Source organism: Cupressus sempervirens, chromosome 4 (assembly GCF_028749045.1).
Source record: "Cupressus sempervirens isolate cs-2001-9-10 chromosome 4, ASM2874904v1, whole genome shotgun sequence".
In the NCBI taxonomy this organism is placed as follows: domain Eukaryota; kingdom Viridiplantae; phylum Streptophyta; class Pinopsida; order Cupressales; family Cupressaceae; genus Cupressus; species Cupressus sempervirens.
In genome coordinates this window covers 764,991,696-765,019,137 of record NC_143121.1, presented here as the reverse complement: position 1 = coordinate 765,019,137, position 27,442 = coordinate 764,991,696, and the positions used below count along the sequence as shown (strand labels likewise).

The 27,442-nt window shown below is 35.4% G+C and overlaps 1 protein-coding gene and 1 long non-coding RNA gene across 2 annotated transcripts in view; both read left to right on the top strand.

The window, feature by feature from the left end:
- Positions 1-25,132, top strand: part of LOC149563621 (uncharacterized) — a 46,208-nt gene extending 21,076 nt beyond the window's left edge. The window contains exons 3-6 of the mRNA XM_089826794.1: positions 24,302-24,367; positions 24,442-24,531; positions 24,629-24,694; positions 24,781-25,132. Of these exons, the coding sequence (XP_089682920.1) occupies positions 24,302-24,367; positions 24,442-24,531; positions 24,629-24,676 (204 nt within the window). The 3' untranslated portion in view covers positions 24,677-24,694; positions 24,781-25,132. The remainder of the gene's footprint in view (positions 1-24,301; positions 24,368-24,441; positions 24,532-24,628; positions 24,695-24,780) is intronic.
- On the top strand, positions 8,561-9,330 carry LOC149563622 (uncharacterized). The gene is made up of 3 exons (XR_016364103.1): positions 8,561-8,616; positions 8,894-8,976; positions 9,051-9,330. It is a non-coding gene; the product is annotated as an uncharacterized LOC149563622 (long non-coding RNA).
- Positions 25,133-27,442: the final 2,310 nt, after the last annotated feature.

Genomic DNA, 27,442 nt, shown 5'->3' with positions numbered 1-27,442 from the left:
CGATACTTGTAATTGCAGATCTTTGTTTGTGTCCTTACTCTTTTGCAAAAAATTGGTAAAACTTAGGTTTTCCTTTCAGAGCGAAAGATTCTGGGTCCTTGCATGGGAATACTTTTGTAATTGCATGCTTGTCTAGATATTGTGGATCATTTTTATTTTGGGTAATTTGTGTTGATTCAATTAAAGTTACATACAAATCATTGGTGTATTGTCTCATTTAGGATATAGTATTCATCTTATCATTCATTTCTCATCCCTTTTCTTGCATACAATTAAGTTTTTAGGTGATCACTATTTAGGAAACGATCGGATCCGAAGATTAATCTTTTGGAGAGAGTTTTCATGTTTCAACATGATTGATAGATATTTCATCTTGCTAAAGGTGCAATCCTGATTGACAACAAGCGAGGAACATAGAGAGATCCATCTATATCCTTACACCATGCGTTTCCCTTATGACAGTAAAGGTTATGCAATTAATGAGTTAAAGCTAGCTCTCGGTCTTGGTCACTTTCAAGCTGTAGAAGATTTTTGGAAGAACTATGAAAGTGATTTTGAAGTCAGGAAACGAAATTGGATGTGGCTTACTGTAAAGCAAGTGATAGACTTCAAGGTGGATATGGACGTGACAAGTATAGATGATGATGAAGGTTCGTTGGTAGATCCCTTCTATTGAATTATTAGATCTTCCACCTATTGATTGGTTTATTCAGGAATTAAAAAGCTTAAGGAAAGAACTGCATGTCCTCAAAAGAACAGGGGAATGGGTGAGTAAAGTTAGGGTGAAAAAGGCAGATGGTAGAACGGAAGGTAAAGGTAGAAGCAATAACCAAGGCGGATCATTTCGATTCTCGAATGGCCCCGGAGGTGACCACTAATGAGAAAATGCAGCCACATACACTCCGTTGGGCTGAGTTATATCATTTTCAAGTGACACATCTGTTTACCAATACACAGGTAGGTTGTACATGCAAAATAAACTTTCAAAACTGTATATTAGCAAAACTTTCACCAATACGTAGGTAAGTTGTACATGCAAAATAAGCTTTCAGAAAAGTATCTCAGCAAAACCTTCAGATTATTGAGCTTTTGCAATGGAAAAATGATTTCTTAGCTTCCCAGAGATATAACTCATATTATTGAGCTTTTGCAATGAAAAACAATTTCTTTATTTCACAGAGATGGAAGAAAAACAAAAAATGAGCTGCGCTGAATTAAGCAATTAAAAAATTCCCCCAAATGCTAAATTTTCCCACAATCAATCTTTTTATCTTGCAACATTGGTGTACCTAAAAATCAAAAGAGAGTACGAAACAAAATAGAACATTATCCATCCTGTCCATCCTGTGAGGAAGTATTTTGGTATGTAGTGTTCACTGCGCTCATGTTCGAAGGGGGCATCACAGAAAAGGTCACACCAATTTAAATTATTATTTTGACAAAAAAAAATTTCAGTTTTTTTTCCCTAAAATTTGTATAGCTTCCTATTGAATTTTATGTTCAATATTTTAAAAATGTATATATACTTTAGAAGTAATTACAAATATATAATATTTTTCTCTTACATTTTATAATTATTACTAAAGTAAAAAAGTAACATTAAGATTTAACAAACATAAATATTTTAAATTACAGTTTTTCTAAAATATCATTTTGTTTTCTTATTTTGAAATAAGTGTCATTTTGCTTTGGAGTTTTTATAATTTTTTTTATAAAAATAATTTTTTCATATAGCATATTTATATTTTTCATATACTATTTAAATTCAATTCAGTATGTAATAATTGCTTATTAATGCAATATAAAAGTATTTTCATTCTATTTTATTTATACATGCAAAATTGACTAATATAGAACTATTTTAAATTGTGTATTTGCTTCTGGGTGTGATTGTGTATGTTTTTAAAAAAACATACACAATCACACCCAGAAGCGAATACACAATTTTATAGATTGTAGAAATCTGTTACAATTATTTTAAATTGATTATATATATATATATATATATATATATATATATATATATATATATATATATATATATATATATATATATATATATATATATATATCAATCTATTGAATTTATCTAAATCTAATTCAAGATGCTTGTTATTACCTTAGAGCGAAGATTTGAAAACATGTGTACAGTACTTGATTTCATGTTATACCGATTCTCCAATTCTCATTTGTACTATCTACAGCCATTTCCTTTCACCGTCTACAAAACCAAAAGAGCATGGATATTATAAACTAAAACTTTTCTAATTTCAAACTATTTGAGTAAGATTAATATGAAAAGAAATTATAAGCAACAATCAATTTTATCAAGTGTTCTTCCATACAATTAACATGTTTAAAATCAAGCAAATGTCTATGTCCATAAGTAAACTTGATGGAGTTGGTCATAAGTAAACTTGTTGGAGTCGGTCATAAGTAAACTTGATGGAGTTGGTCTTTGCAAATTAAAATCTCTTGATGACCTCTAACATTCCATTTCATATTCATAGTTAAATATTTAACTTGAAGCAAAGTGCTGTTAATTATTGTTAGTTGGACAACTGTTATTTCTGACCCGGAAATAGCAGCACTATTTATGGGTAGCTTGGACAGCTGTTCGTCCTTATCTATGAATAGCGGTTGTATTTATGGGTGGTTTGGACAGCTGTTTGTCCACTTGCCAAAAATTAGTAAATGGTTATTATTTACTAATTTTAGTGATTCCTTTTGGACACTTTGCAACCAATTCTATTATTGGCTGTCGAGTTGTCTTAATCTCAGCCGTTGGTTAGATTTAATCTCGGTCGTTGGTTTACCAACAGGTGTAGTATAGAAAGGGGTCTAGGGAGCATTTGAAGAGTAAGGAAGAAGCGTTTTGGAGAAGAAGTTTGCAGTGTTAGCAAACAGTCTTGCAATGTTAGCAAGGGCGCAGTGTTAGCGCAGGGATAGCAGTGAGAAATATCAGCGGGAGAAATTAGGAGGTTGTCGGAGTTTTGCCAGTGTGAGGCAAGGAATTTTGTATCTCTTGATTTGCTGAAGTTTAATATAATTTCTCATCTGTAGAATTGGTTTTCTCTTAGGGGTTTTTCCAGGGACAATTTGTCCGAAAATATTGTGTTGATTGTGTTGCGCATTTCTTTCCGTATTTTAAGTGAAGTTGCAGTTGTGTTATTTTTCGATATTAGCTGAGAATTTGTTTTCAGTAGTTTAATAATCATTTGTGATAGGAGATTAATAATCAGTGACTGCAATAGTTTGATTTTTCACATAGTATCAGAGCATTGTTAAGGGTAGAAGAGTTTTGCCCTAGGAAAGAAATTTTGATCTCTTTAGATTTATTATTGCTTTAAACCCTTGAGATGGCTTCAGCTGGTTTGAGAGATCAGGATAGATTGGATGGTGCCTCAAATTTTGGTGTCTGGAAGGCCAGAATTTCTTTATTGTTGGAAGAGAATGGTATCAAGGATTATGCTACCAGTGGTGTACCTGTACCAACGGATGCAACACAGCTTGCAGCATATAGGAAGGACGATGCCAAAGCGAGGAGGATTATCCTTGATGGTGTCAAGGATCATATTGTTCCACATATCTCGGAGCTAGATACAGCAAAGAAGATGTGGGACGCCATTCTAAATCTGTACCAGAATGCTACCACTAACAGGAAGTTGATTCTCAGAGAGAAGCTAAAGAATACCCGGATGAATCAGGGAGAAGACGTCACAAGTTACCTCACCAGGCTCAGACTTGTCAAGGATGAGTTAGCAGCTATTGGAGATAGCCCTAGTGATGATGAGCTAGTGAGAATAGCCCTAAATGGGTTTACTAAACAATGGAGTGTCTTTGTTCAAGTTGTCAGTGGACGAGATACTTTACCGAGTTGGGATCGACTATGGACTGATTTCACTCAGGAGGAGTTTAGACAAAGTCTTGTCAATGGGGCCAACAAGAGTCAGAAAAATGAGGTGGAACAAGAGAACGTTGCCCTAGCGGGTAAAGGGAAAGAAAAGAAGGGATCTAGCAAAGGATCAAATTCACAAAGTGAAAAGAAGAAGAAGGACCTTTCTAAGGTTAAGTGCTTTGGATGTCACGAGTTTGGCCACTATGTCAGTGATTGCCCAGAGAGGAAAAAGGGTAAGAAGCAGGTGGCAGCTTCAGCAAGTGCAGAAGAACTCTCCAGCAGAATGGAAGATGAGTTTGCACTAATAGCTTGTATGGTTAGCTCAACCTCACAGTGTGTTTGGTATATAGATAGTGGGGCGTCATTTCATATGACAGGAGTTAGAGAGTACTTCTCCAGTTACAAGGAGGAGGACACCAACATCCAGATTTCTATGGGAAATTTGTCCAAACTCAACCCTGTTGGGAAAGGGACTGTTCAGTTTCAGAGGGAGAATGGAAAGATAATTCCTCGTCATGATGTGTTATATGTGCCGGGCTTAGGTATGAATTTGATTTCTGTATCTGTTCTTCAGGATAGGGGGTATAATGTACTCTTTAGAGGGACACATGTGTTGATTAAGCACAAGGATTGGAAATCACCCATAACTATTGGAGTTAGGAGTGGTCGCCTTTATAGATTGCAGTTTGATACTCCTAAGGCACTTATGAGCAACAATAATCCTAGAGATCTTGGAGAGCTATGGCATAGGAGGTTGGGTCATATTCATCATGGAGCACTTAGATTGCTTCGTGAGACTGTGACAAGTGTTCCAGAGGTGAGCACAGAGCATGATGATGTATGTAAGGGATGTGTGTTGGGAAAGTTTGCGAAAGCATCTTTTCCAAGGAGTGACACCAGATCTAAGGGTGTTCTTGATCTAGTACATTCAGATGTTTGTGGACCAATGTCAACGAAATCTCTCAGAGGATATGAGTACTATGTTACTTTTATTGATGACTTCTCTAGAAAGACCTGGATATACTTCTTGAAGACTAAAGATGAGGTTTTCAGTTGATTCCAAGAGTTCAAGGCTCTTGTGGAGAACTCGACAGGAAAGAAGATAAAGGTTCTTCGGTCAGACAATGGAGGCGAGTACAAAGGAAATGTCTTCCAGGAGTTAAGCACCAGAGAAGGAATCAAGAGAGAATGGACTGTTCCTTACAATCCACAGCAGAATGGAGTTGCTGAGAGGAAGAACCGTTCTATATCGGAGGCAGCAAGAGCTATGCTACATGACCAGGACATGCCCCGTTACTTATGGGCAGAGGCGTGTAATACAACAGTCTACATTCAGAATAGAGTTCCACACAAGGTGTTAGGGAAGATGACACCAGAGGAGGCTTTCACAGGGAAGAAGCCAGATGTTAGTCACTTCAGGATATTCGGGAGTTTGGCATATTGTCATATTCCTGGAGATACACGTACAAAGTTAGATCAGACTGCAGAGAGGGGGTACTTTGTTGGGTACAGTGAGACCTCAAAGGCATACAGGGTTTTCATTCTGGGGACTAAAAGAGTTATTGTCAGACGGGATGTCAAGTTCTTGGAGGACAAGGCATTCAAGAGATCCAGAGATTTGCTAGCAGATGATCAGAGTGAGCAGCCAACAGAAGCTCCAAGACCAAGTCAAGGGCATCAAAGCTCAAGTACAGTTACCAGTACGAGTGTAGACTCAGTTAGTGAAGATTCACAGAGTATGGAGCAACAGGTGCAACAGGAAATGCATTTGGAAGATTTAGAGGTTGACATTTCATCCTCTACAGTTGGCAGCAGGAACCATATGGTTCCAGATACACAAAGGGATACTTAGGAGTTTGTGGGAGCTCCTAGGAAGAGTACTAGACAGCGAAGACAACCAGCCAAGTTCAATGACTATGTGGCATTAGTTAGTTAGTTGGTAGATAGTGAGCCTTCTAGCTATCAGGAAGCTGCAGAACATCAAGTATGGCGAGATGCTATGGTTGAGGAATATTCTTCAATAATGCAGAATGATGTGTGGGAGGTAGTACCTAGACCAACAGATAGGGCTGTAGTTGGATCACGCTGGATCTATAAGATAAAGCACGGTGCAGATGGTAGCATCGAGAAATACAAGGCTAGGTTTGCGGCAAAGGGGTTCTCTCAGAAGGAGGGAATAGACTATGAGGAGACATTTGCTCCAGTTGCCAGGTATACTTCTATACGAGCTGTAATCTCACTTGCAGCACAGATGGGATGGCAGATCCATCAAATGGATGTCAAGACAGCATTCTTCAATGGTGAGTTGAAGGAGGAGGTATACATAGAACAACCAGAAGGCTTTGTAGCACACAACAAAGAGACCCACGTGTGCAGATTGAAGAAAGCATTGTACGGACTCAAGCAGGCTCCTAGAGCGTGGTATGAGCGCATTGATACATACTTGCAGAAAATGGGCTTTGTGAAGAGTGAAGCAGATGCTAACCTCTACTACTTGATGGTTAGGGGTGAGATTCTCATTCTTGTTCTTTATGTGGACGACCTATTTCTTACAGGTTCACTAGGGCTCATAGTGGATTGCAAGAGGAACCTTGCAGAAGAGTTCGAGATGAAGGATTTAAGACTTATGCACTACTTTCTAGGCATGGAAGTGTGGCAGACAGATGGGGAGATTTTCCTTGGTCAAGGGAAATATTGCATTGAAATCTTGAAGAAATTTGGGATGGAGGATTGCAAAGCCATGTCTACACCCATGATCACGAATTGGAGGAAGGTAGATACATCTAAGGAGAAAGATGTAGATCCCACTTTATATAGATAGTTGATTGGTTCGCTTATGTATTTGGTCAACACTAGACCAGATATAGCATTTGCAGTAAACTCTCTTAGTCAGTTCATGGTTGAACCAAAGAGAATGCATTGGATAGCGGCTAAGCATGTGCTACATTACTTGTGTGGTACAGTCGAGTATGGGATCAGATATGTTCGAGGTGAAGGTATCAGGTTGATAGGCTATACTGACGCAGATTGGGCAGGAAGTACAACAGACAAAAGGAGCACTTCAGGGTGTTGTTTCAGCTTGGGATCAGGAGTTGTATCTTGGTTCAGCAGGAAGCAGAAGTCTGTGGCTCTAAGTTCAGCAGAAGCAGAATACATAGCAGCTAGCATGGCGACATGTGAAGCTATATGGCTTCGGAAGTTGTTAGTAGCCTTGTTTGGTCAGAAGGTTGAGACTACTATGATACATTGTGACAATTAGAGTTGCATCAAGTTGTATGAAAATCCAGTGTTTCATGATAGGTCTAAACATATAGATATCAGATATCACTTCATCAGAGATTGTGTACAAAGGGGAGTTGTTCGACTACAATACATACCTACAGATGAGCAGGTAGCAGACATTCTGACGAAGGCTTTGGGAAAGGCCAAATTTATCTTCTTCAGAGATAAGATGGGTGTCATGCAGAACAGCTTCCTCGCTAAGAGTGAGTGTTAATTATTGTTAGTTGGACAGCTGTTATTTCTGACCCGGAAATAGCAGCACTATTTATGGGTAGCTTGGACAGCTGTTCGTCCTTATCTATGAATAGCGGTTGTATTTATGGGTGGTTTGGACAGCTGTTTGTCCACTTGCCAAAAATTAGTAAATGGTTATTATTTACTAATTTTAGTGATTCCTTTTGGACACTTTGCAACCAATTCTATTATTGGCTGTCGAGTTGTCTTAATCTCAGCCGTTGGTTAGATTTAATCTCGGTCGTTGGTTTACCAACAGGTGTAGTATAGAAAGGGGTCTAGGGGGCATTTGGAGAGTAAGGAAGAAGCGTTTTGGAGAAGAAGTTTGCAGTGTTAGCAAACAGTCTTGCAGTGTTAGCAAGGGCGCAGTGTTAGCGCAGGGATAGCAGTGAGAAATATCAGCGGGAGAAATTAGGAGGTTGTCGGAGTTCTGCAAGTGTGAGGCAAGGAATTTTGTATCTCTTGATTTGTTGAAGTTTAATATAATTTCTCATCTGTAGAACTGGTTTTCCCTTAGGGGTTTTTCCAGGGACAATTTGTCCGAAAATATTGTGTTGATTGTGTTGCGCATTTCTTTCCGTATTTTAAGTGAAGTTGCAGTTGTGTTATTTTTCGATATTAGCTGAGAATTTGTTTTCAGCAGTTTAATAATCATTTGTGATAGGAGATTAATAATCAATGACTGCAATAGTTTGATTTTTCACAAGTGCCCCACAATAAAGAGGGAAACTTTAGCATTCTATTTCATTTTTATAGTTAAATATTTAGGTGCTTGTGCCCCTTGTGTCAATTGTTTTCGAAAAACCAAAGGGCCCTAAGGCACGATAAAGATGTATAAATTTTATATTTCATGATTAAGATTGAGTCACTTAATTTTGAGCATATTCTTCAGGTTCTTGCAGAATAATTCTGTAGCAGGACCACTTCTTGATGAATTTGGCCAGCTTAAGAAGCTCACTAAATTGGACCTCTCCAACAATCAACTCAGTGGCTCCATTCCTAGCTCGCTGGTTGAGCTGAAGAGTTTAATATACTTGTGCGTATTATAAAAAAATCATCATTTATATTATAGTACATACGTTGTGACAACTATTAATGTTTTTCATTGTATTGATGTGTTGCAAAACAGAAGACTGAACAAACAATAGCCTTTCAGGGAGAATACCAGAATCTTTTGCCAGTGTCTCTTCCTTGATGTTAATGTATGCCCTCTCTCTATATTCAACTTGTATCTGCCATTTCGATATTGTTTTTAATGTTTGGTTACCTTATTTACTCCGCTGCGTGTTTGTAGGGATATATCTAATAATAATCTGAGTGGTCCAGTGCCGAAGATTCATCCTCAAAATATCATGTGCAAGCTATATTTCTTGTTATAATATTTTTTTAGTTATTTTCACTCATTTTAATGAACTTGTTCATAAAAGAGCTCTTATACTTACGCAAGGATTTGGGGTTTGGGTGCTTAAAATGTGTCAGCACCACAGGAAATCTGTTGCTATCTGAAGTACAAAGGAAAAACTCTTCAAACTCTGTGACATTTATTGAAAATGCAGTACAGGGTGAGGTGATTTCCTCTTCTTTAACATTGTCGAATTTTAATTTATTTATGCTGAGATCAATCGTCTTTGTGCAGGTCTAGTACAAGCCGGAGTTAACAGAAAAGGATTATTGTGGAGTCTCGTCTTGACTGCTTTCTATGCATTGGATTTTTAAATTGGGCTACTCATTGTTTACTTACAATTGTCTTTCGCAAACAATGAAACATTTTGATCCTCGATAACATTTATGATAAGTTGAATTGAAAATATGCTAACCCATCAACATTTCCTTTTGAAATGCGATACAATGGGTCCAATTCGTAGATAATGTATCTAATAGTTCTCGCATAATCTATTCAATGAGGAAGTTTGGTATGCTTAGCATCAACTTGTACAGTAGAATGAAGTTTGTTTAAATTGAAAGACTACTAGTACTTGTACCTGAGAGAGGTTCAAGGGAAAAGCCGATAGCGTAATTTTAGAAAATTATCATTGTATAAAATTGCATAGTATAGTAAAGGGTTAAACGTAATTTTTCTAATGATATATAATATTATTTATCAAGTAGAAAAGTAGTATACAGTAAAATTAAAAATGGTATTTTAGAAGTAGAAGAGTAGCATACAACAAAATTAAAAATGGTTATTTGAAGCATGCATAATGTTTGATACAAATGTTTACCAAGAAATGTATGTGTGGACCTAAATAGTAGTTAATAATACAATTGTAAACTTCCATTTGAAACATGCATGATATTTGATAGAAGCAATGTTTGTAAGTAAAAGTTTGTGTGCCAAAGTTAGTGATCCTTTGATATCTATACAAACTATAAAGTTGGTAATGAGTCCATAAATGATTACACCTTAAGCTCTTTCTATGTATTGAACCAACATGCACATTGATTGTCAGGAAATTGGAGAAGGTAATATACTGTGGAACTATTTTTTATATTTGAGCTGGGGATGGTTTCTCGGAAATATTGAACCTTCTTAAATGTTACATGTTAGAGAATTTGTCACATTTTTTCTGAAAGCACATCATAGGAGTAACAAATTTAAATTGCGTACTTCTAAAAGTAAATGAACGGGCAGGGAAGTGAGCTTTAACACAAAATATTAAAAATAAATGGTGTAAAACATGCAGTCAAAAATACCTACACAGTAAAGTATTAAACAATAACTAATAAAAATGGATGCACATAAGGGCAGCATACCTTTCTTCTTCGCTCAAGGCCTGAAATGTCCATGTTTACTTCAGAAATTGCCTCTTTAAATATAATGCTCACACATATCTCCTCTCCATAAGTGTAATACATATTCCATAGTACAAACATCAGGAAGACAGTGTTAAATTCTGAAACAAATAATTTTTGAAGGTAAGGGAATATATTAAGCTGAAAGTAGAAGTTACTGGTAAAAAAAATTCAAGTATAATTAATTGAACCTGAGAATGTATACACTTTAGTAAAAGGCAATGAATAGTTTGTGATCCAGCCTGAACAACAAAATGGTGTGTCTCTATCCATAGTAAGGTTGGGCTTTTTATACTGTTGCTCTGTAGACATCCATTGTTGACATGTCATGCATCCCTTTATATTTGAATGCAGACTACAATTGTGAAGACATCTGTATGTTTAGAAATAGTCAGCTGCAATGGTGGGCTGCCACAGATTCTAACTAGAACAGTGATTTGGTGGAAGATATCCCTCTTTAGACGTATTGAACAGTTAAAACGTATTCGTTTGAGACTCTGGCTGAGCATTACTGGCAGGCAATAAATTCAATAGTCAACTGGGTCTGTGGTTGGATCCGTTGCTAAGGCTGCTATCTCTACTTATGATGGTTCTGCAGTAGATGGAATAAGCATTGGAGACGTCAAATATAGCACCTTCTCCATTCACACGTATTTTAATAGAGCTTGAATTAATTAACAACACGTGATGTGGAGGCTCCGAGGGAAAGATCGAGTGGCGGTCCATTGGCAGGGGCTTGATTGGTTATGTATAATCTCTAATGAAGAGATGAAGCTATTTCTTGAGGAAGCCATTATTTCAGTCACCAGAAACCCATTGCAATCCAATGTCCAGTGTTACCAATTTTGACACATTGTTTGACAGTCACCACAAATGCATGGCATTTGCCAAAACAAAAACTTTGCAACGCAGAAAAGAGATTAACTAAAATTGCATGATAGAAAATTTCTATTAGATGTTATTGGATGTTCTAGTCTGGACTGTTCTGATAATAAATCATTCCAGAGACTAAATTGTCTCAAAATGCCTATTCATATTGCAGCCTTCTCATAAATGCATTAAGAAAATATAGACACGGGATTTGTTAATTGAGCCCTGGAGATCTTAAGGATATATTGTACGCAACTGTATGGAGACTTTGACTTGTGTATTGTCTCAAATTGTTTAATGACAAATAAAGATGAACGGCGATATTGTTGAAAGTGAAGCACTTACACCACAAAAAATAGAAAAATAATTGTAAATTGGGACACCAGGACCTTGCAACCTCATGCACTGCCGAATGGTGCCAAAACATGGTCTCAGAGTGAACGTAGAGAAGTTCCTTCAAAGAAAATTTGGGTGGATTTTGTCATTTGTTGTAATTTCCCAAGTGAACATGATAACAAAATGTGGAAGCATATAGTAGCTAGAAGAAGTCTACAAATATATGTTGTTAAACAGATGTGAAGAATTAAGATTACGCTGAACAAACTATTGAAAGAGCCCTTGAGAATTCAAGGCAAACGCCACAATTTTCTATAAAAATAACTTCACAATCTTTAACAGCATATATGCTCAACATGTCACGTTTCAAAACCTTAATGTGGCAATATAAAGACCGATTTTGCAATCTTTAACAACCTATATTCTCAACGTGTGTCCACATGTTAAAAAACATTAAGGTTTTTTTGCAGATACAGTAGGCAGTTGTAAAGCCATCATCAGCAAACTTCACTTGCATAACCCGAAACACACTAGTTAGGGCATGAATTTTAGATGTCCTCACTTTGCCAAAAAAAATCGACAAAAAATTGATAGACATGATGAGTTGCAGTCCCATGAAATGAAAGCATTATTCAACTTGCACGTTTAGATGATGCTTTCTAGTCATTTAAAGCTATCAAATTCACCAAGGTAGTTTGCTCTGATTCATAGCCCCTGCTAACATTGTTGGGCACGTATCCTAGATGCTTGAATAGATATCCGACCAAAACACCAGATTGTAGATTCGTTTCAGTTGTTGTTACGTAACTATTTTTCATATTATCAGAAGTTTAGAAAGCAAACATATTGTTTGACAAAATTCTTCACCAAAGACTCGTCTTTTAGTCTTGTATTTTTATAAAAATGAAAATGGACTAATTGGTAAAGCCCTGGAAATTTCTCTGGCAGGTATCATTTCCAAACTGCAGTTTGAAAGTAAAACTCAAATTAGCTTAAACAAAGGTGTGCAGGAATGGAAGCTCTTGCATTGATGGTGCCATGAGGCCTGCCTTCCTTCCGATCACCCTTCTTAAGACGCATCATGATCAATCAAACTTACAAAAGGAAAAAACCATTCCTAGCTTTTTTACAACTAAAATTCCCATCAGTCTCAAATTCGCTGCTGTTCCTGCCATTTTAACAGAGATGGTATTTCGCTGATCACAAATTTTCCAGAAGCCGCAAATGATATGCAAAACGTTTGTGAGGAGAATAAGGAAGAGGCGAAGGATATTTATAGTTCCTAGACAACGCACGTTGCCAAAAAGAGGCATAAATGAAAATGTCAAATGTAACGCGGGAGAGGGGTTTGTAGCCAGGTGGACACGTTTTGAAATGGAAAAATTCAACAACATGTAACGTGTATAATGGTCTTGTGATTTGGTCAATGGAAAATTTCATACTGGACTCTAAGCCGACTGTAGAACTTGTGACTCGTTCAAACACGACTCTTCTAAAATAAACATTTCAGATGTTAGAGGGTAAGCGTGTATCATGAGTTACTATAGCTAAGATTGGGTCTGTCGAGGAGCTAAATAAGGCACAGATGGTGGAGAATTGCACATGATGTGGGAGAATCTTATTCGACGTTCGTAAGACCGAGTCATTAGCGGACTCAGTCTTAAACAACTATTTGTAAATGGTAGGGAATGCAATAAACAAATACATTCTAATTTGTTGCGTGAGATAGATGACCGTGCGTGAGACAAAAAAATGCATTTATTTTAGAGCGTTGCTCCATAGGAGAAGCCTATCGGCTAATAAAATAGATTATGTTAAAAATGATTTTGCTAACTAATCCTTTGGGATATCTTTAGTTTAATTTATTTAAGAAGTAGTTTTCTGGCAGTTTGATTATGTAACGATTAATATAATTTTTTTTAACTCCCTGAACAGTTTTTAGGTTGTATATATTCACTTGTTATAATAATAAATTTGCCGCATTTCACATTCTTTGACCCTGTTACAACATTCTTTGGCCCTGCTACAGATTTTATAGAAATGCTTTGCTTGTTTAAGTCAAAATACTATGCCAGCAATGCTCCATTCGTTCTCCTTGGCTTCAACGAATTCCATTAGTGGAAAACTATGTTTTAAAATTTGTCCAAAACTCAATGCGCAACACTCGCAGAATTACCCTAGTGCCAAACCAAGCTTGCACAACAGATTTCATCCGACTAAGACTAGGGATGGCTTTGGAAAAATTATGTCACTCTTCTGATAGTACAATATAATGTTCCTTTTGTCAAGTCATAAACAAACGACGGCATAGATTTCGTCTCTCTTATAGTACACTAGAGAGTCTGAGACTCTTTTAACTGAGAAGATGGGCCCCCTATTGAGCTAGAAATAATTTTCTATCGAGTTAATCCTCAGCATCTCAAGTTGATGGTTGGAGTCATTGAAGGACATCCATGCTAAATGACATTCGTTGCTTTATTTCAAATTCTTAATTCCCTCGCCGTCTCTTCAATTTGACCCTTACTATTATGTTGTTAATCTATTCTGCATAAAAGAAAACTTCTGTTTTTCATTAATGTAAATACAAACTTGATGTAAATATGAGTGATTAGAATTAATAAAAATATTGAATTCAACATATCTACTCTATTTTCAGTGCTATACTTTGCTTTCATTGATATGCTGTGTTCGGTTTCAATTTCTTAGACGACAGCCTTCGTTAGAAACTTAATTGCAGTACTACTCTATTTTAAGTGATGTTTTACTGGTAACTAAATACTATATTTAATTTCCTCATTTTGGTTTAAATGAGGAAAAAGTTAAAAAAAAAATTAAAAATCAAACACAACATAACATCACAGAGAGACTTGTGTTAATTGCACCATTAATGATATTTAGGTGAAACAGTGCATAGAAGGTGGAAGGCATGGTGGTTGGTCTGTGCCGGTCATATACAACTGGGTCTGTGCCAACTACATACAAGGTTGGATTAATTAATTTAATTCTTGTTGGTAAACAGATTTGTCACAGTAGAATTTGTCCAATGGAGTGTGTGGCAAACTATTCACAACAGTTGGAGAGGCCCTTGGTATGCGGCCTTCATCTGCGTTTAGAGGGGCAGCTCCCTCGTATAATATAATTTTTAAGAGATTTTTCGAATAAAGAATCTAAAACTTTAAAGATTAAGAGAAAGCCACTTAGGACGAATGCACCACACACCCTCACAACCTTCTTTGGTAAATAAGGTTGATAACAAAGGTGATCAAGAACTACGCTTGAAAGTAACCAGTATTATTGAGTTTTTTTTAGGTTAAAAATTCAACATATGCCAAAAATTGTTCATTTCAATTTTTTTGTAATTCCCAAAATGTCAAACCTTGGATTCAATTCCCAATTCATGCTATTTTGATGGAAGATTGGTATCCTCATTTTGGGTCAAAGTTAGAAGATTGCAATCTAATTCCATTTTCACAATTTTGACCCAAACGTCCATTTTGACAATATCGGGTTTTTTCAAACCCAATTCCGATTCTATTTCGTGAAACAAATGAGTTAGTATTTACCTAACTTTTACAAGCATTGAACCCATAACCTAACTTTAGTTACAATTAAGTGACATTACTCACTTTTACAAAAATAAAAGATAACTTTTCTTGAAACCTATGCCTTTGGAAAATGACTAAGGGCCCATTTGGTTGACATAATACAACAGGATTAAGAAGAGAAAATTAGAATGTCTTGTATTCTTTGTTTGGTTGTCCAAATCAGAATTGCAAATTAGAAGACATATTCCAAATTTCCCCTCAATTTGAGTAGGTCTATGCCAAAAAATATTAGGTATTGGAATGGACCATTCCTATTCCTATCCAAATTTTGCATATTGTATAACTAGTCAGGTTCACGCTCATATGCTTTACTTAGAATTGATGTTTGTTTTTTTTAACAATTTGCATTGAGTTTTTGGTGATTGTGTCTTGTTTCCGAGTGAGTTTGTGAGTGAAAAGCTTCTTATTACAGAGTGTGTGGGTTCTTCTGTAGATGTAAGTGTGATTTTAGACTCTTTTAAAATCATTGCAAACCATTTTAATGTTGCAGTTTGCTCGTGGGTTTTGAGCACAAATTATTTGTTTGCAGTTGGGACCTAAAAAGGTTCAAATCACTTGTCCTGATTTCTCTATCCTCCTTATCTCAAACTTGGAGTAGGAAAAAAGAAAGAGTATCCTTTCAACGAGGAGAAAAAGGGTTTTCATAAAATGTAGCAACAATTTAGCTTGTGATTGGGTGAAGCAACTTTAGTTGAAGTTTCAGTCTGTGAGAAGGCATCATCATCAGGTTTGTTATCGGTTACATTTGTTTACACCCTTTTTCAATTGCCCATTTGGACCCCTTGAAATTCCTTGTATATCCCTTCTTTCTGTTTGTTTCTATTGATCTAATGAAAGGGTCAGTACGTTGTTGATGTCATCTACTTTAATTTGGAGAATTCAAGTTTGTTGTGTTAATTGTTTAAGAGACCCTATTCCTTCACCTAATTTTGCGTAGGATTTTTAAAGATCGACCATGCTAGAATCCATTGCTTTCTTACAATTGTTGTTCTTGCACCTTGGATTTTGTATCGGTTATGTGATGAGATTGCTCAAAAATGGCATTATATTTCTCTAGAACATTTGTGAGTTTATCTTCTACAATCTTTGATTTCTCTACCAACACTATTGCCTGGGAGTCTATAGTGATGAGTGAATCATGGATTTGACGAGAAGACTAACAAAGTATCTGATAGTGAGCAGTTATGGCAAGAATGGTTTTGGTAGTGCCCATTTACACCACTCTCTTCAAATAATTGGAATCCATGATGATAGATCTAGAGATTCTCATGATGTTGTCTACAGTGGCTCTTGTTGTACTTATTAGATGGCTTTCTTATCCTTCTGGTTTCACTTCTTTGTCTTCTTTCCTCTTTGCCAATGATCCATCCTATTCCATAGGGTGGGAGGATCACCAGTGGGTGTGGCCATTGTGCTTTTGATGGTGTTGCTTATGATATGGTATCAGGGTTCTAGTGGAGATGATGAATCAGAACATTAGGGCTAGATTTCTCTCTTCATGTATCTTATCATAATGTATCAGCTTTGTAATGGGATTCAATCTCATTTGATTTCCAAATGAAATATAATTACATAATTTTTTTTTGAAACTTAAGTTCACTTATGTTGATAAATCAACTTGAAATGTCATATAACTTTGTACTTTTATTCAACTTTGGAAGTAATAAAGTTTCAAATATGTGGGAATGTTTATTTTTTGGTTTAGATCTAATGCCCTTCATGATCTTTTTGGACAAAATTTAATTTTTTTTTGGGATCTAATGCCAAAAGAAGATCTAGGTTCCTTCATAATCTGCCATTGATTCATAGGCTTGTGTGTTGACACGATCTTATGGTTTTGCCAATTTCTCTCATGTTTTTACTAAAGTCTCTCAACATATCAAGGATCTTCAATAATCTTGAAGGATTGTGTACTGTTGCTTATCATTAGTCCTTGAAGTCTTTTGTTCTGAGAGTTTATTGAAGGGTTGTATCAGGAGAAACTAACTAGAATATTCTAGAACATGGGATTCCATAAACAAAGCTTAATGTTAGGTTTGCTCAACAATCAACTCATCTACTTTAATATCATATTGTGTTGACATCACATTGTTCTTTCCACATTCTCGCTTTGCTTTTAGTCATGAAACAAATAGTAAATTTTCCCATCGACATGCAAAGCGTCCTTAATTTTCCATTTTATTTTATATTTAACTTATTCAAATATTCACACTTTCATTTCAACTTAATTCTTTATAATTGATCAGCTATATAAAGTATCTAATAGTGTACCCTGTACCACAAGCTCTTCATTTTGTGGAAATTCCTAAACATTTATGAATTCAATAAGTTGACACAAATTTGTAAAATTAACAGGTGAAACCAATAAAACAAACAAAATAAGCAACAACGAGGATGTTGCAGATCAAGGCATAATTCGTTAAAACACTCAATCTTCTAATCACTTGTTGCTTCAAATCTTGCAAGAAACACAGCTAAAGTTGGAAAACATGGAAAGAAGAATGAATACAATGATAGCCCAAATGGGGCAGAATCATGAGGAAACTCAATCATCACCTCCTCTTAGAGTAGAGACAAAAGTCTTCGGCATAACAAGAAAACCTCATCACCCAAACAATCAAAAAAACAAAAGATACAAGAAATAGTGGCTGATTTGTTAGTAGATATAAAAGAAAATCAAACCATCCAAGTTTTCTGGTTTTGAGTCCGGGGAGGAAGTAGAAGCTTGGTTAATTGAAATGGAGCAATATTTTGAAATTAGAAATTTCTCTGAAAATTCAAAAGCAGTTTGGGGAATATATCATTTTACTGGAGAAGCTGCAACTTGGTGGGGAAACGCCAAAGTTGAGCAAAACATAAAAACTACTGAGATCACTTGGGAGAAGCTTGTAACCATTTTTAGGAACCACTGGCTGCCCCAAACCTTTTATAATAAAAAACTTCTAGACTTTCAAAATTTGAAGCAAGTTGATATGTCAGTACATAAGTACTGGGAGACATTCACTCGACTGTTTAAGTGTGTACCACCGTATCAATAGGATACCAATTTGAAAATAAGAAAATTCATTATGGGTTTGAACAACAAAATAGGTGGAGCAGTTGATTTTCTCACTCCTCGAACCATGGAGGAAGCTCTAGAGAAGGTTGTTCGACAAAAGCACAAAATCAATAAGGATGATTCCATCCGAGACAATAAGAGAAAAGCAACCTGGAATTTAGAGGGTGCTGATTTTGGACCCCAGAAAAGAGAATTTAAGGACTTCAAGTACAACAAACCAGAGTCAAAGGGAAATGAGGTTAAGGATGTTAAAAGTAATTTCAATGCAAATAAGAATAATAAGAATAATGAGAGGAAGGGACCACTTTATGGGTGCTTCACTTGTGGAAGAGATCATTTTGCTATTAAATGCTCCAGCAAACCTAACGTCAATAGCCACAACGACCACCTCTTCCACAACAAGAAGTTTTTCAACAGAGGATTCATGCAGCCTTGGATAATAGATAAGCTGAACAACAGATAGACCCTATTGAAACTTCGAGTAAGATCTACGTAAACCTTGTCTCCATTTTAATTGATACTGGAGCTTCTGAATGTTTTATATCACCTAGATTGTTAAGTAGGTTTCCAATAAGATCTAGCTTTATGGCAAAACCATGGACAGTTGAATATGCAAACCAGTCAAGGGCTAAGGTAGAGCAGTGCTTGTTTGAAGCTCAGGTTGACTTTCCAAAATTTTTAACAGTATTGAACTTATATGTAGCACCTCTTGGGTCTTAGGACATATTATCATACGAATCAATTGGCTTAGTGAACATAAGGCCAAGGTGGATTGTCTTGCCAAAACTGTAAATTGTGTAGATGATCAAGGTAGACCAACAAGCATTACATGGGTTAAACATGAAATTAAATCAAAATAGATTTTTGCAATGCAACTTAAGAGATATGGAAGAAAGGGCTGTGAGATTTTTTCAGTCAGGATTGAGGACACGAGAGAATCGAAAACCACTACTTATGGAGATGACTATATTTATGAGGATGGGTAAATCAGAGAAAAGTTAAAGGAATCTTTCAAGGAAAAATATCCCTATTTAAAGAATTATCAAGATGTGTTTCCTGAAGAACTTCCTAGACTGCCCCCTTCCCGAGCCTTTGATTTCACCATAGATTTGACACCGGGAGCTGAACCTATATCTCGGGCACCATATAGGATGACTACCATAAAATTAATGGAGCTACAGATCCAACTACAAGACATGTTTGATAAGAAATTGATTTGACCCAGTGTCTCACCATGGGGAGCCCTAGTGTTGTTTGTTAGGAAAAAGGATGAAACCATGAGATTATGCATAGATTACAGAATGCTCAATAATGTTACCATCAAAAATCGGTACCCACTTCCTAGAATAGATGATCTCTTTGACCAAATGAAGGATACAATCGTGTTTTCAAAAATTGATTTGAGGTTAGGTTACCGTCAACTTCGTATAAAGGACAAAGATATACACAAAATTGCATTCAAAACTAGGTATGGACATTACGAGTTTACATTATTGCCATTCGGGTTAACCAATGCCCCAACAACTTTTATGAACTTAATGAACAACATATTTCAAGACTACTTGGATAAGTTTGTGTTGGTCTTTATAGATGATATTCTAATCTATTCCAAGAACGAGGAAGAACATCAAAGGCATTTAGAAATAGTTTTGCAAAGATTAAGAGAACATAAATTGTATGAAAAATTATCAAAGTGTGCCTTTTATTAAAAGGAAATTCAGTATTTAGGGCACATTATATTAGCTCAGGTCATAGTCGTAGATCCATAAAAAATAAAAGCAATTAAGGAATGACCTATACCTAGAAATGTATCAGAAGTTAGAAGCTTTATGGGATTAACAAGATTTTATAGAAAATTTGTCAGAAATTTCTCAAGGATAGCTTATCTGATCACATCGCTTTAGAGGAAAGGAAAGAAATTCATCTGGAAAGAAAAATGTCAATCAACCTTTAAGTATTTGAAAGAAAAACTAACTACAACACCCATATTAAAGGTTACCTGATTCACAAAAGCAGTTCGTAGTTATAATAGATGCATCTAGAGAAGGATTAGGAAGTGTGTTAATGCATGATGAATAGGTTATTGCTTATGAATATAGGAAACTGAAAAACTATGAACAAAATTACGCACCCCATGATTTTGAATTAACAACTATTGTGCATGCCTTGCAAATGTGGAGACATTACTTAATCAGAAAACCTGTTGAACTTAGAGTCGATCATCACGGTTTGAAATATATTTTCACCCAACCAAGTCTAAATACTAGACAAAGAAGGTGGCTAGAATTTTTAGCAGACTACGAGTTCGACATAAGTTGTATTAAAGGCAAGGAAAACAAAGTGGCAGATGCTCTAAGCAAGAGAAGGCATATCTCTGCTATGGCTGCTATAAACTTCAGGTTAAGGGACCAAATTTTACAACACTTAGAACATGATGAGTTTTATGCATAAATTATCCTAGCTCTTATCAGTGATCCGCAAGATTCCAAATATTTAGAGTTTTGTTTAGAAGAGGATGGATTACTAAGATATCACGATAGGATCTATGTACCCAACAACCCTGAACTCTGAAGATTAATTTTAGGAGAATTCTATTCAGCCCCATATTCAGGACAACCAAGAGTAACAAAAATGCTATCTAATATAAAACCTCTATATTTTTGGAAAAGGGATGAAAAGGGAGATAACAAACTTTGTCGAAGGTTGGTTAGAATGCCAGAGAGTAAAGGCAGAACATCAATACCTAGTAGGCCTTTTGCACTTTAATGAGGTACCTGAATGGAAGTGATCGATAATTTTCATGGACTTTGTACAAGGATGACCTATGACACGAATTCGACACAATACCATTTTGGTCGTAGTTGATAGATTGACAAAGGATGCTCATTTTATACCAGAGAATTTAATAGATGAAGCACTAGAGATTGCTCATAAATTCATAAAAGAAATTTTCAGATTGCATGGAATTCTAGATAAAATTATTTCAGATAGGGATGCTAGGATAACTTCTAGATTCTAGCAAACATTATTTTCAGATTTGGGCACTAAAATAAAACATTAGTTCAGTTTATCATCCTGAGACAGATGGTCAAACAAAAAAAGTGAATCAAGTATTAGAAGATCTTCTGAAGTATATTGTATGGATCAACAATACCAATGGGAAACATACTTACTCTTGGTAGAATTTGAATATAACAACTCTTATTAGTCTACCATTAAAATGACTCCCTTTGTAGCCTTGTATGACCGTAAATGTAGAACTCCTGTGAGTTGGAATCAGTTAGAAGAAAGAATCATTGTTGGACCTAAAATGCTTAAAGAAATGGAAGGATAGATAACTTAGATTCATCAAAGATTAAAGGAAGCTAATAATAGACAAAAAAGTTATGTTGATGCTAGAAGAACACCTAGAGAATTTTCAATAGGGGAAAAGCTATTATTAAGATTTAAACCTCAGAAGAGTACGATAAAGTTTGGTAAGAATGCTAAATTAGCCCCGAGGTATGCGGGACCCTTTGAGATAGTGGAAGTTGTAAATCCAGTAGCTTACATAATTGCTTTACCACCAGTCCTTGCCAGGATGCATGACGTTTTCCATGTGTCATATCTTAAAAAGTACATCACCTACCATGATATATAATTGATTGAAAATTATTACAAGTATGAGAATCAGGGGTGGTAGAGGTAGGACCACTCAGAATACTCGAGGTGCATAAGCTATGCTTACGAAATCGGGAGGTGACTCAATGCAAGGTCCAGAGGGACCAATATGTAGAGGATAATGCCACTTGGGAGGATTATCATGCAATTTCCTAAAAATACCCTCATCTTTTCTTTGGAATTGGTAAGTGAACATTTCTTTTTTTCATGTATAAATTGATTAAGTATTGTTTTAAGTTTTGTTGTTATGTTCATTGAGGATGATGAAAAATCTGAGGAGGTTATGTTACATCCCAAATTTTGTCCTAATTTTTAAGTTGATCATAATTGTTGGTTTAACGAATTATTTCTTTCATAATCATGTGAAATGAGTTATTTATATATATTATACTAGCTGTTGATGAATTATTCTTTTCATGATCATGTGAAATGAGTTAGTTATTTATATATGTTGTATTAACTATTGATGAAATAATTGGTAACCTATAACTGTTATTAGATGATTAGCAGTTGTTTGATTTGAATTAATGATTAATATATTTTATTTTGAATTACTATGGAATTAATATTTTGGTGAGAATGTTTTACATGGGTGATTGTAGGAGAAGATTGAAGAGAGGGGAAGCATTGCTAAACGGGACCATCGGAATGGGATGTTCGTCTGGTTCAGTCATTAGGATCAACAGGTATGACCTTAGACTTTTTTGGAAGGAATACTATGACTTATCCACAGGTTACATTATGAGACCCGCATGAGCTATTAAGGAAATAATATAGGAAAAACATAAAATAATCTAATTAAAATATAAAACATACCTTAAGAGATTGTTTATTAATTTTTATCATATCATTATAATAAACACTTACATACGAACACATAAATATAAAAATGAAATGGCACCAATAAATTATAATAATATAATCTAATGATGTCACCTCATCAATGGGTAAGTGCACCAAGTTGTGGTGCCAAAAACATGACAAAAGTATTTTTTTAAATTCACAAAGTGCGTACGTGCTTTGGTTTGGGCTCCACAAGCCTAAGTACACCCTATAGCACGTATGCACTTTGTGAAATCATACATTTTTATATATGGGTTGCAAACCTACGACCCATCTCATTGTTTTTTGTTTTCACATTCTTTCTCCTCAACAGTGCGCACACGGGTTGCAAAAGTTGAAGAATTTTGTCACTCGCCTCCTCAAAATGCCTCCTTGTTGCTGAAGATCAAGATCGGGATCACATAATATGTTTTTTTACTCTTGCTTTTGCATTGTTTTGTAGGTCTTTTCAGTTTTGCTTTAAAACTGTTTATTTATTTAGATTGCAATTGGTTTCTTATCAAAAAATGTGAACAATGAACTGCCAAATGCCCAGTCGGATCAACAAAATCAAAATGAAAACCCTCCACAAGATGAAAATTAAAACCCTTCACAAGAAAAACAAGAAATTTCGCAACCTCCACTGATTGGAAGACCTCCTAACACCCAAGACAACATAATAAATGAAATAAAAAGAGGGAAAAATGAATTAGAAACACTCATTGGTAGATTGAAAGCTTGTGGACGAACCAATCTGATGAGAGCACAATTGGCATCCTCCCTTGAATCCATTATGACCCATGTAGTTATTGTTAGTGGTTAGTTGGATATTTGGTGTGTTAAGAGGGATGAACAATGAAGATATTATGTAAACAAATTATCATATCAAGATTTTTAAAAAAAGAAATAGCAAAAGGTAGCATTTTTGCATTGTTTAAAAAATTTAGAGAACAAGTCACTATTAAACATACAACTAAAAAGGTTCCCTATTCATTGGTGCATATGTGATGGTATTAGGAATAACTTTTGGGATAGAGGGTGGATGATCTTTGATGCCCTTCCTTGCAATAGTTACAAGGTTCCAATGTATTTCTTAAAGAAATTGTATTGTGAATTTGTCCTTGGGGAGATCTTTAATTATTTTGATATATTAGAATCTTATGGTAGAGGTGGGGGGTCATTATTTGAGAGGCCGGGGGCATGTCGTGACTCTAATGTAGTTAGGACACTTGTTGTCAAGGCACAGGGCGAGCATGTGATTATTCCTTTAGTTGTGAAGGAACATGTAGAGACCAACACTCTAGGGACTATCAGTGCTTCGACGTAGACCCTCATTGATTACACTAGTTCATTAGTTGAGAAGGAGCCTTCTGTCACATGTGCACATCATGTGGATCCTTATGCACATTTGATAGTCATGTTGAAGACATTATGGATGATGAGCTAGTCACTGATGAGTTCCTGAGTGACATTTGACATTGACACAGGTAAATTACAATTATAATAAACTAATTTGATCACATTTCATATGTATAGTGAATGATTAATTAATTAGCATGTATTGACATTGTTTAAAATTTAGGGTAAGAATGTTGTTGACCCTAGTATAGATTCTTCGACCCCATTTTTCATCCCGTCGACAAGTTGAGAGGTATATATTGATTTAATCATTTAAATTAATACATATATTTATTAAGTAATCATATAAAGGATTGACAAATTTTTTTTATGCATGTGCATTAGTTCTCTACTGGACCATCGACATTCATAAGGGACTTTGAGCCTAGGCATGGTATGAGCTTCGTAGAGGTACATTTGTTTTCATTTGATTATATTTGTTTCATGTTTCATATTATATGTAAATTGTATTATATGACATGCAGCTGTTGACGTTTGAGATGACTTCCAGTCTTCACCAGTGCATCGATCGTGGAGTTGCTACAGCGATGGCTAGTTCAGAGCCATTGACTAAGGTATGAAACAATTTTCTTGGTTTTAGTTGTTTATAATAGTTAGTGTCAAAATTTCTAATGTTATTTATAAGTGATTATATTTATTGAATTGTTGTAGGGCCTTATTACACCCGATCGTCTACGCGCCTTTAAAGTGGATGTATAGAGTGATTATTTGATGACGGTAAAAAAATAATTAATTTTGTGTGTACATATATTTTATTTTAATGTATAATGATTATTGATTCATATCTACTTTGTTTGTATCAGCTCAAGTTAGAGAAAAACTTAAACAAGAGGACAAGTGAGCGTGTGAGGAAGACTCCTTCATCCCCATTATCTCCTTTCACACAATGACCAAAGAGCTCTAGGGATTTGTTTACTTCCCCTTGTGAGAAGAAGATATAGTTGATAGACACACATGTATAGACAATAGTTAACATATATGTTGGATTTTATGTTAGTGGACATATTCTATATATATATATGATGTTTTATATTTGATGTATGCCATATATTTGATGTATGACATTATTAGACTTATGACATTATTGGTTAATATATGATATGTTTGTTCATGTATGACATTATTGGTTATTATAATATATTATATGTTTGTTAATGTATGACATTATTGGTTATCATAATATATTATATGTTCGTTCATGTATGACATTATTGATTATCGTAATATATTATATGTTTGTTCATGTATGACATTATTGGTTATCACAATATATATCTTTGTTTCTTTTGGTTACGTTTTAAGTACATTTCATGTATGTCATTTTAATGTAAATTGCATCCAAAATGATGCCAAGTGCTCACATCAAAAGTTAGTGGATTCCCAACAAGAACACTTTTAAGGCAAACTACCTTTCTCACCTTCCTAAGTGTCTTCAAAGACTCTTTCCAACTTGCTTACAACATTGAACAAACTTTTACCCAACTTCACAAAACTACTTGATCACTTTCCCTATTCAAGACTTTGAAAGCAATAAGGAAAAAATGAACAAATTTGAAAAATGGATCATAATCAACTTCTTGCTTCAAATTAACATTTTAGACAATTTAAGGAACACCTAATAACTCTCTCACAAATTTCAGTCTGTCATCTACTCTATCATTCCAAGAGATTCTTCAACATCTTATGAGTGAAAACAATCGTTCAACATCCTATGATTGTATTTTCTTTGCAACATGTAATTTGTTGATTTTCAAACAACTCTTCACAAAGGGAAGTGATTATGTTTCAAACTCATGAAATGGGTATTAAAAGAATCAAGAAGATCCTTAACATCTTCCACTAACTCCATTCAGTGATAACATGCAGCTAAAGTGGTGTTTTATTTTGACAAAGTATGAGTTTGCTATTCCAAACAAGAAGTAATGATATTTGACAATAACTCAATGATCCTATATACAAATTTAACATTAGTAGTGATTCATTGCCATAAAAAAAAACTTAATAATCACCAACACCTTATGCCTCTAAATTTATAGAGGGTATTTTCATCATTTGACATCTATTCCAACCGATTACCAGTTGGTTTGATTGGCTACAAGAGTAATTTCAAGGTTTTTCAAAAAGTTGCTAAAATTACCAAAAAGTTGTCAGTAACATTTATTGCAAAATGCAATTTTTGCACTAACTCTTTCTAGAACTTAACCAAGTGGTTTTTGGTAACACATAAGACCTATATAAGGTGTAATGACTTTCAAAACACTTATTGAGTCAACTTATTAACAAAAACAACAAAAAAGGAAAAATTGTTAGCACTAAGACAACTTGGGTTTATAGGTGACTTCAAGTTCCTTGACTTTACAAACAAGGATTACCTTATTACCATAAAAAATAACATGTTTAAAATGAGGTGTATGATCACCCCTTTATCTTCTATCATGAGTCTCCATTATTGGATGAGATGACATATTTAGTTGCCACAATAAAAAATTGCTGCCCTATGACAATTATTGACTCTTAGGGATGATTCGGTTCGGTGTGCCTGAGAACGTTCGAGCGCTCAACTAGATGAGAGGAGCTTGGGGCTAGGGTTTACCTAGCCACTTAGAGCTAACAAAAAAAATATTTTGACCCCATGATGAATGGCGAGGGAGATTCGATAGTTGACAACTTTGTACTGGCCAACATTACAAGTTTCAACATCATTCGAGATGGGGTCGCAAAATCAAAATAGAATATGATCTCTAAAATGAAAGAGAAGTTATTATAGGTCTCCGCAACATGGTCCTATAGCACCTAGAATCACATCCATACTTCGCATGAGCTTCAAGATATGCCTTGTCAAAGATCGCTGCCTTATAGCATTTAGTGACTCTTAGGGACAATTCAATTCGGTGTGCCTGAGAATGTTCGAGCTCTTAATGGGATAGGAGGAGCTTGGGGCTAGTTTTTACCTAACCCCCCGGAGCTAACAAAATAGACATTTTGATCTCACGATGAAAGGTGAGAGAGATTTGACAGTTGATAACTTTGTACTGACCAACACTAGAAGTTTCAACATCACCCGTGATGATGTCACAAAATCAAAACAAAATAAGATCTCCAAAAGCCAAGAGATTTTATTGACAATCTCCACAACATGGTCCTATAGCACTCATAATCGCATCCATACCTCGCACGAGCTTTGAGATATGCCCCGTCAAAGATCGCTACCCTATGGCATTTAGTGACTTTTAGGGACATTTCGATTCGCCCTGCTCGAGAATGTTTGAGTGCTCAACGAGACAGGATGAGCTTGGGGCTAGGGTTTACTCAGCCACTCGAAGTTAACAGAACAAACAATTTGATCCAATGATGAATGGTGAGGGAGATTCAACAGTTAGCAACTTTGTATTGACAAACACTACTAGTTTCAACATCAACTAAGATGGGGTCACAAAATCAAAACAGAACAAGATCTCTTAAAAG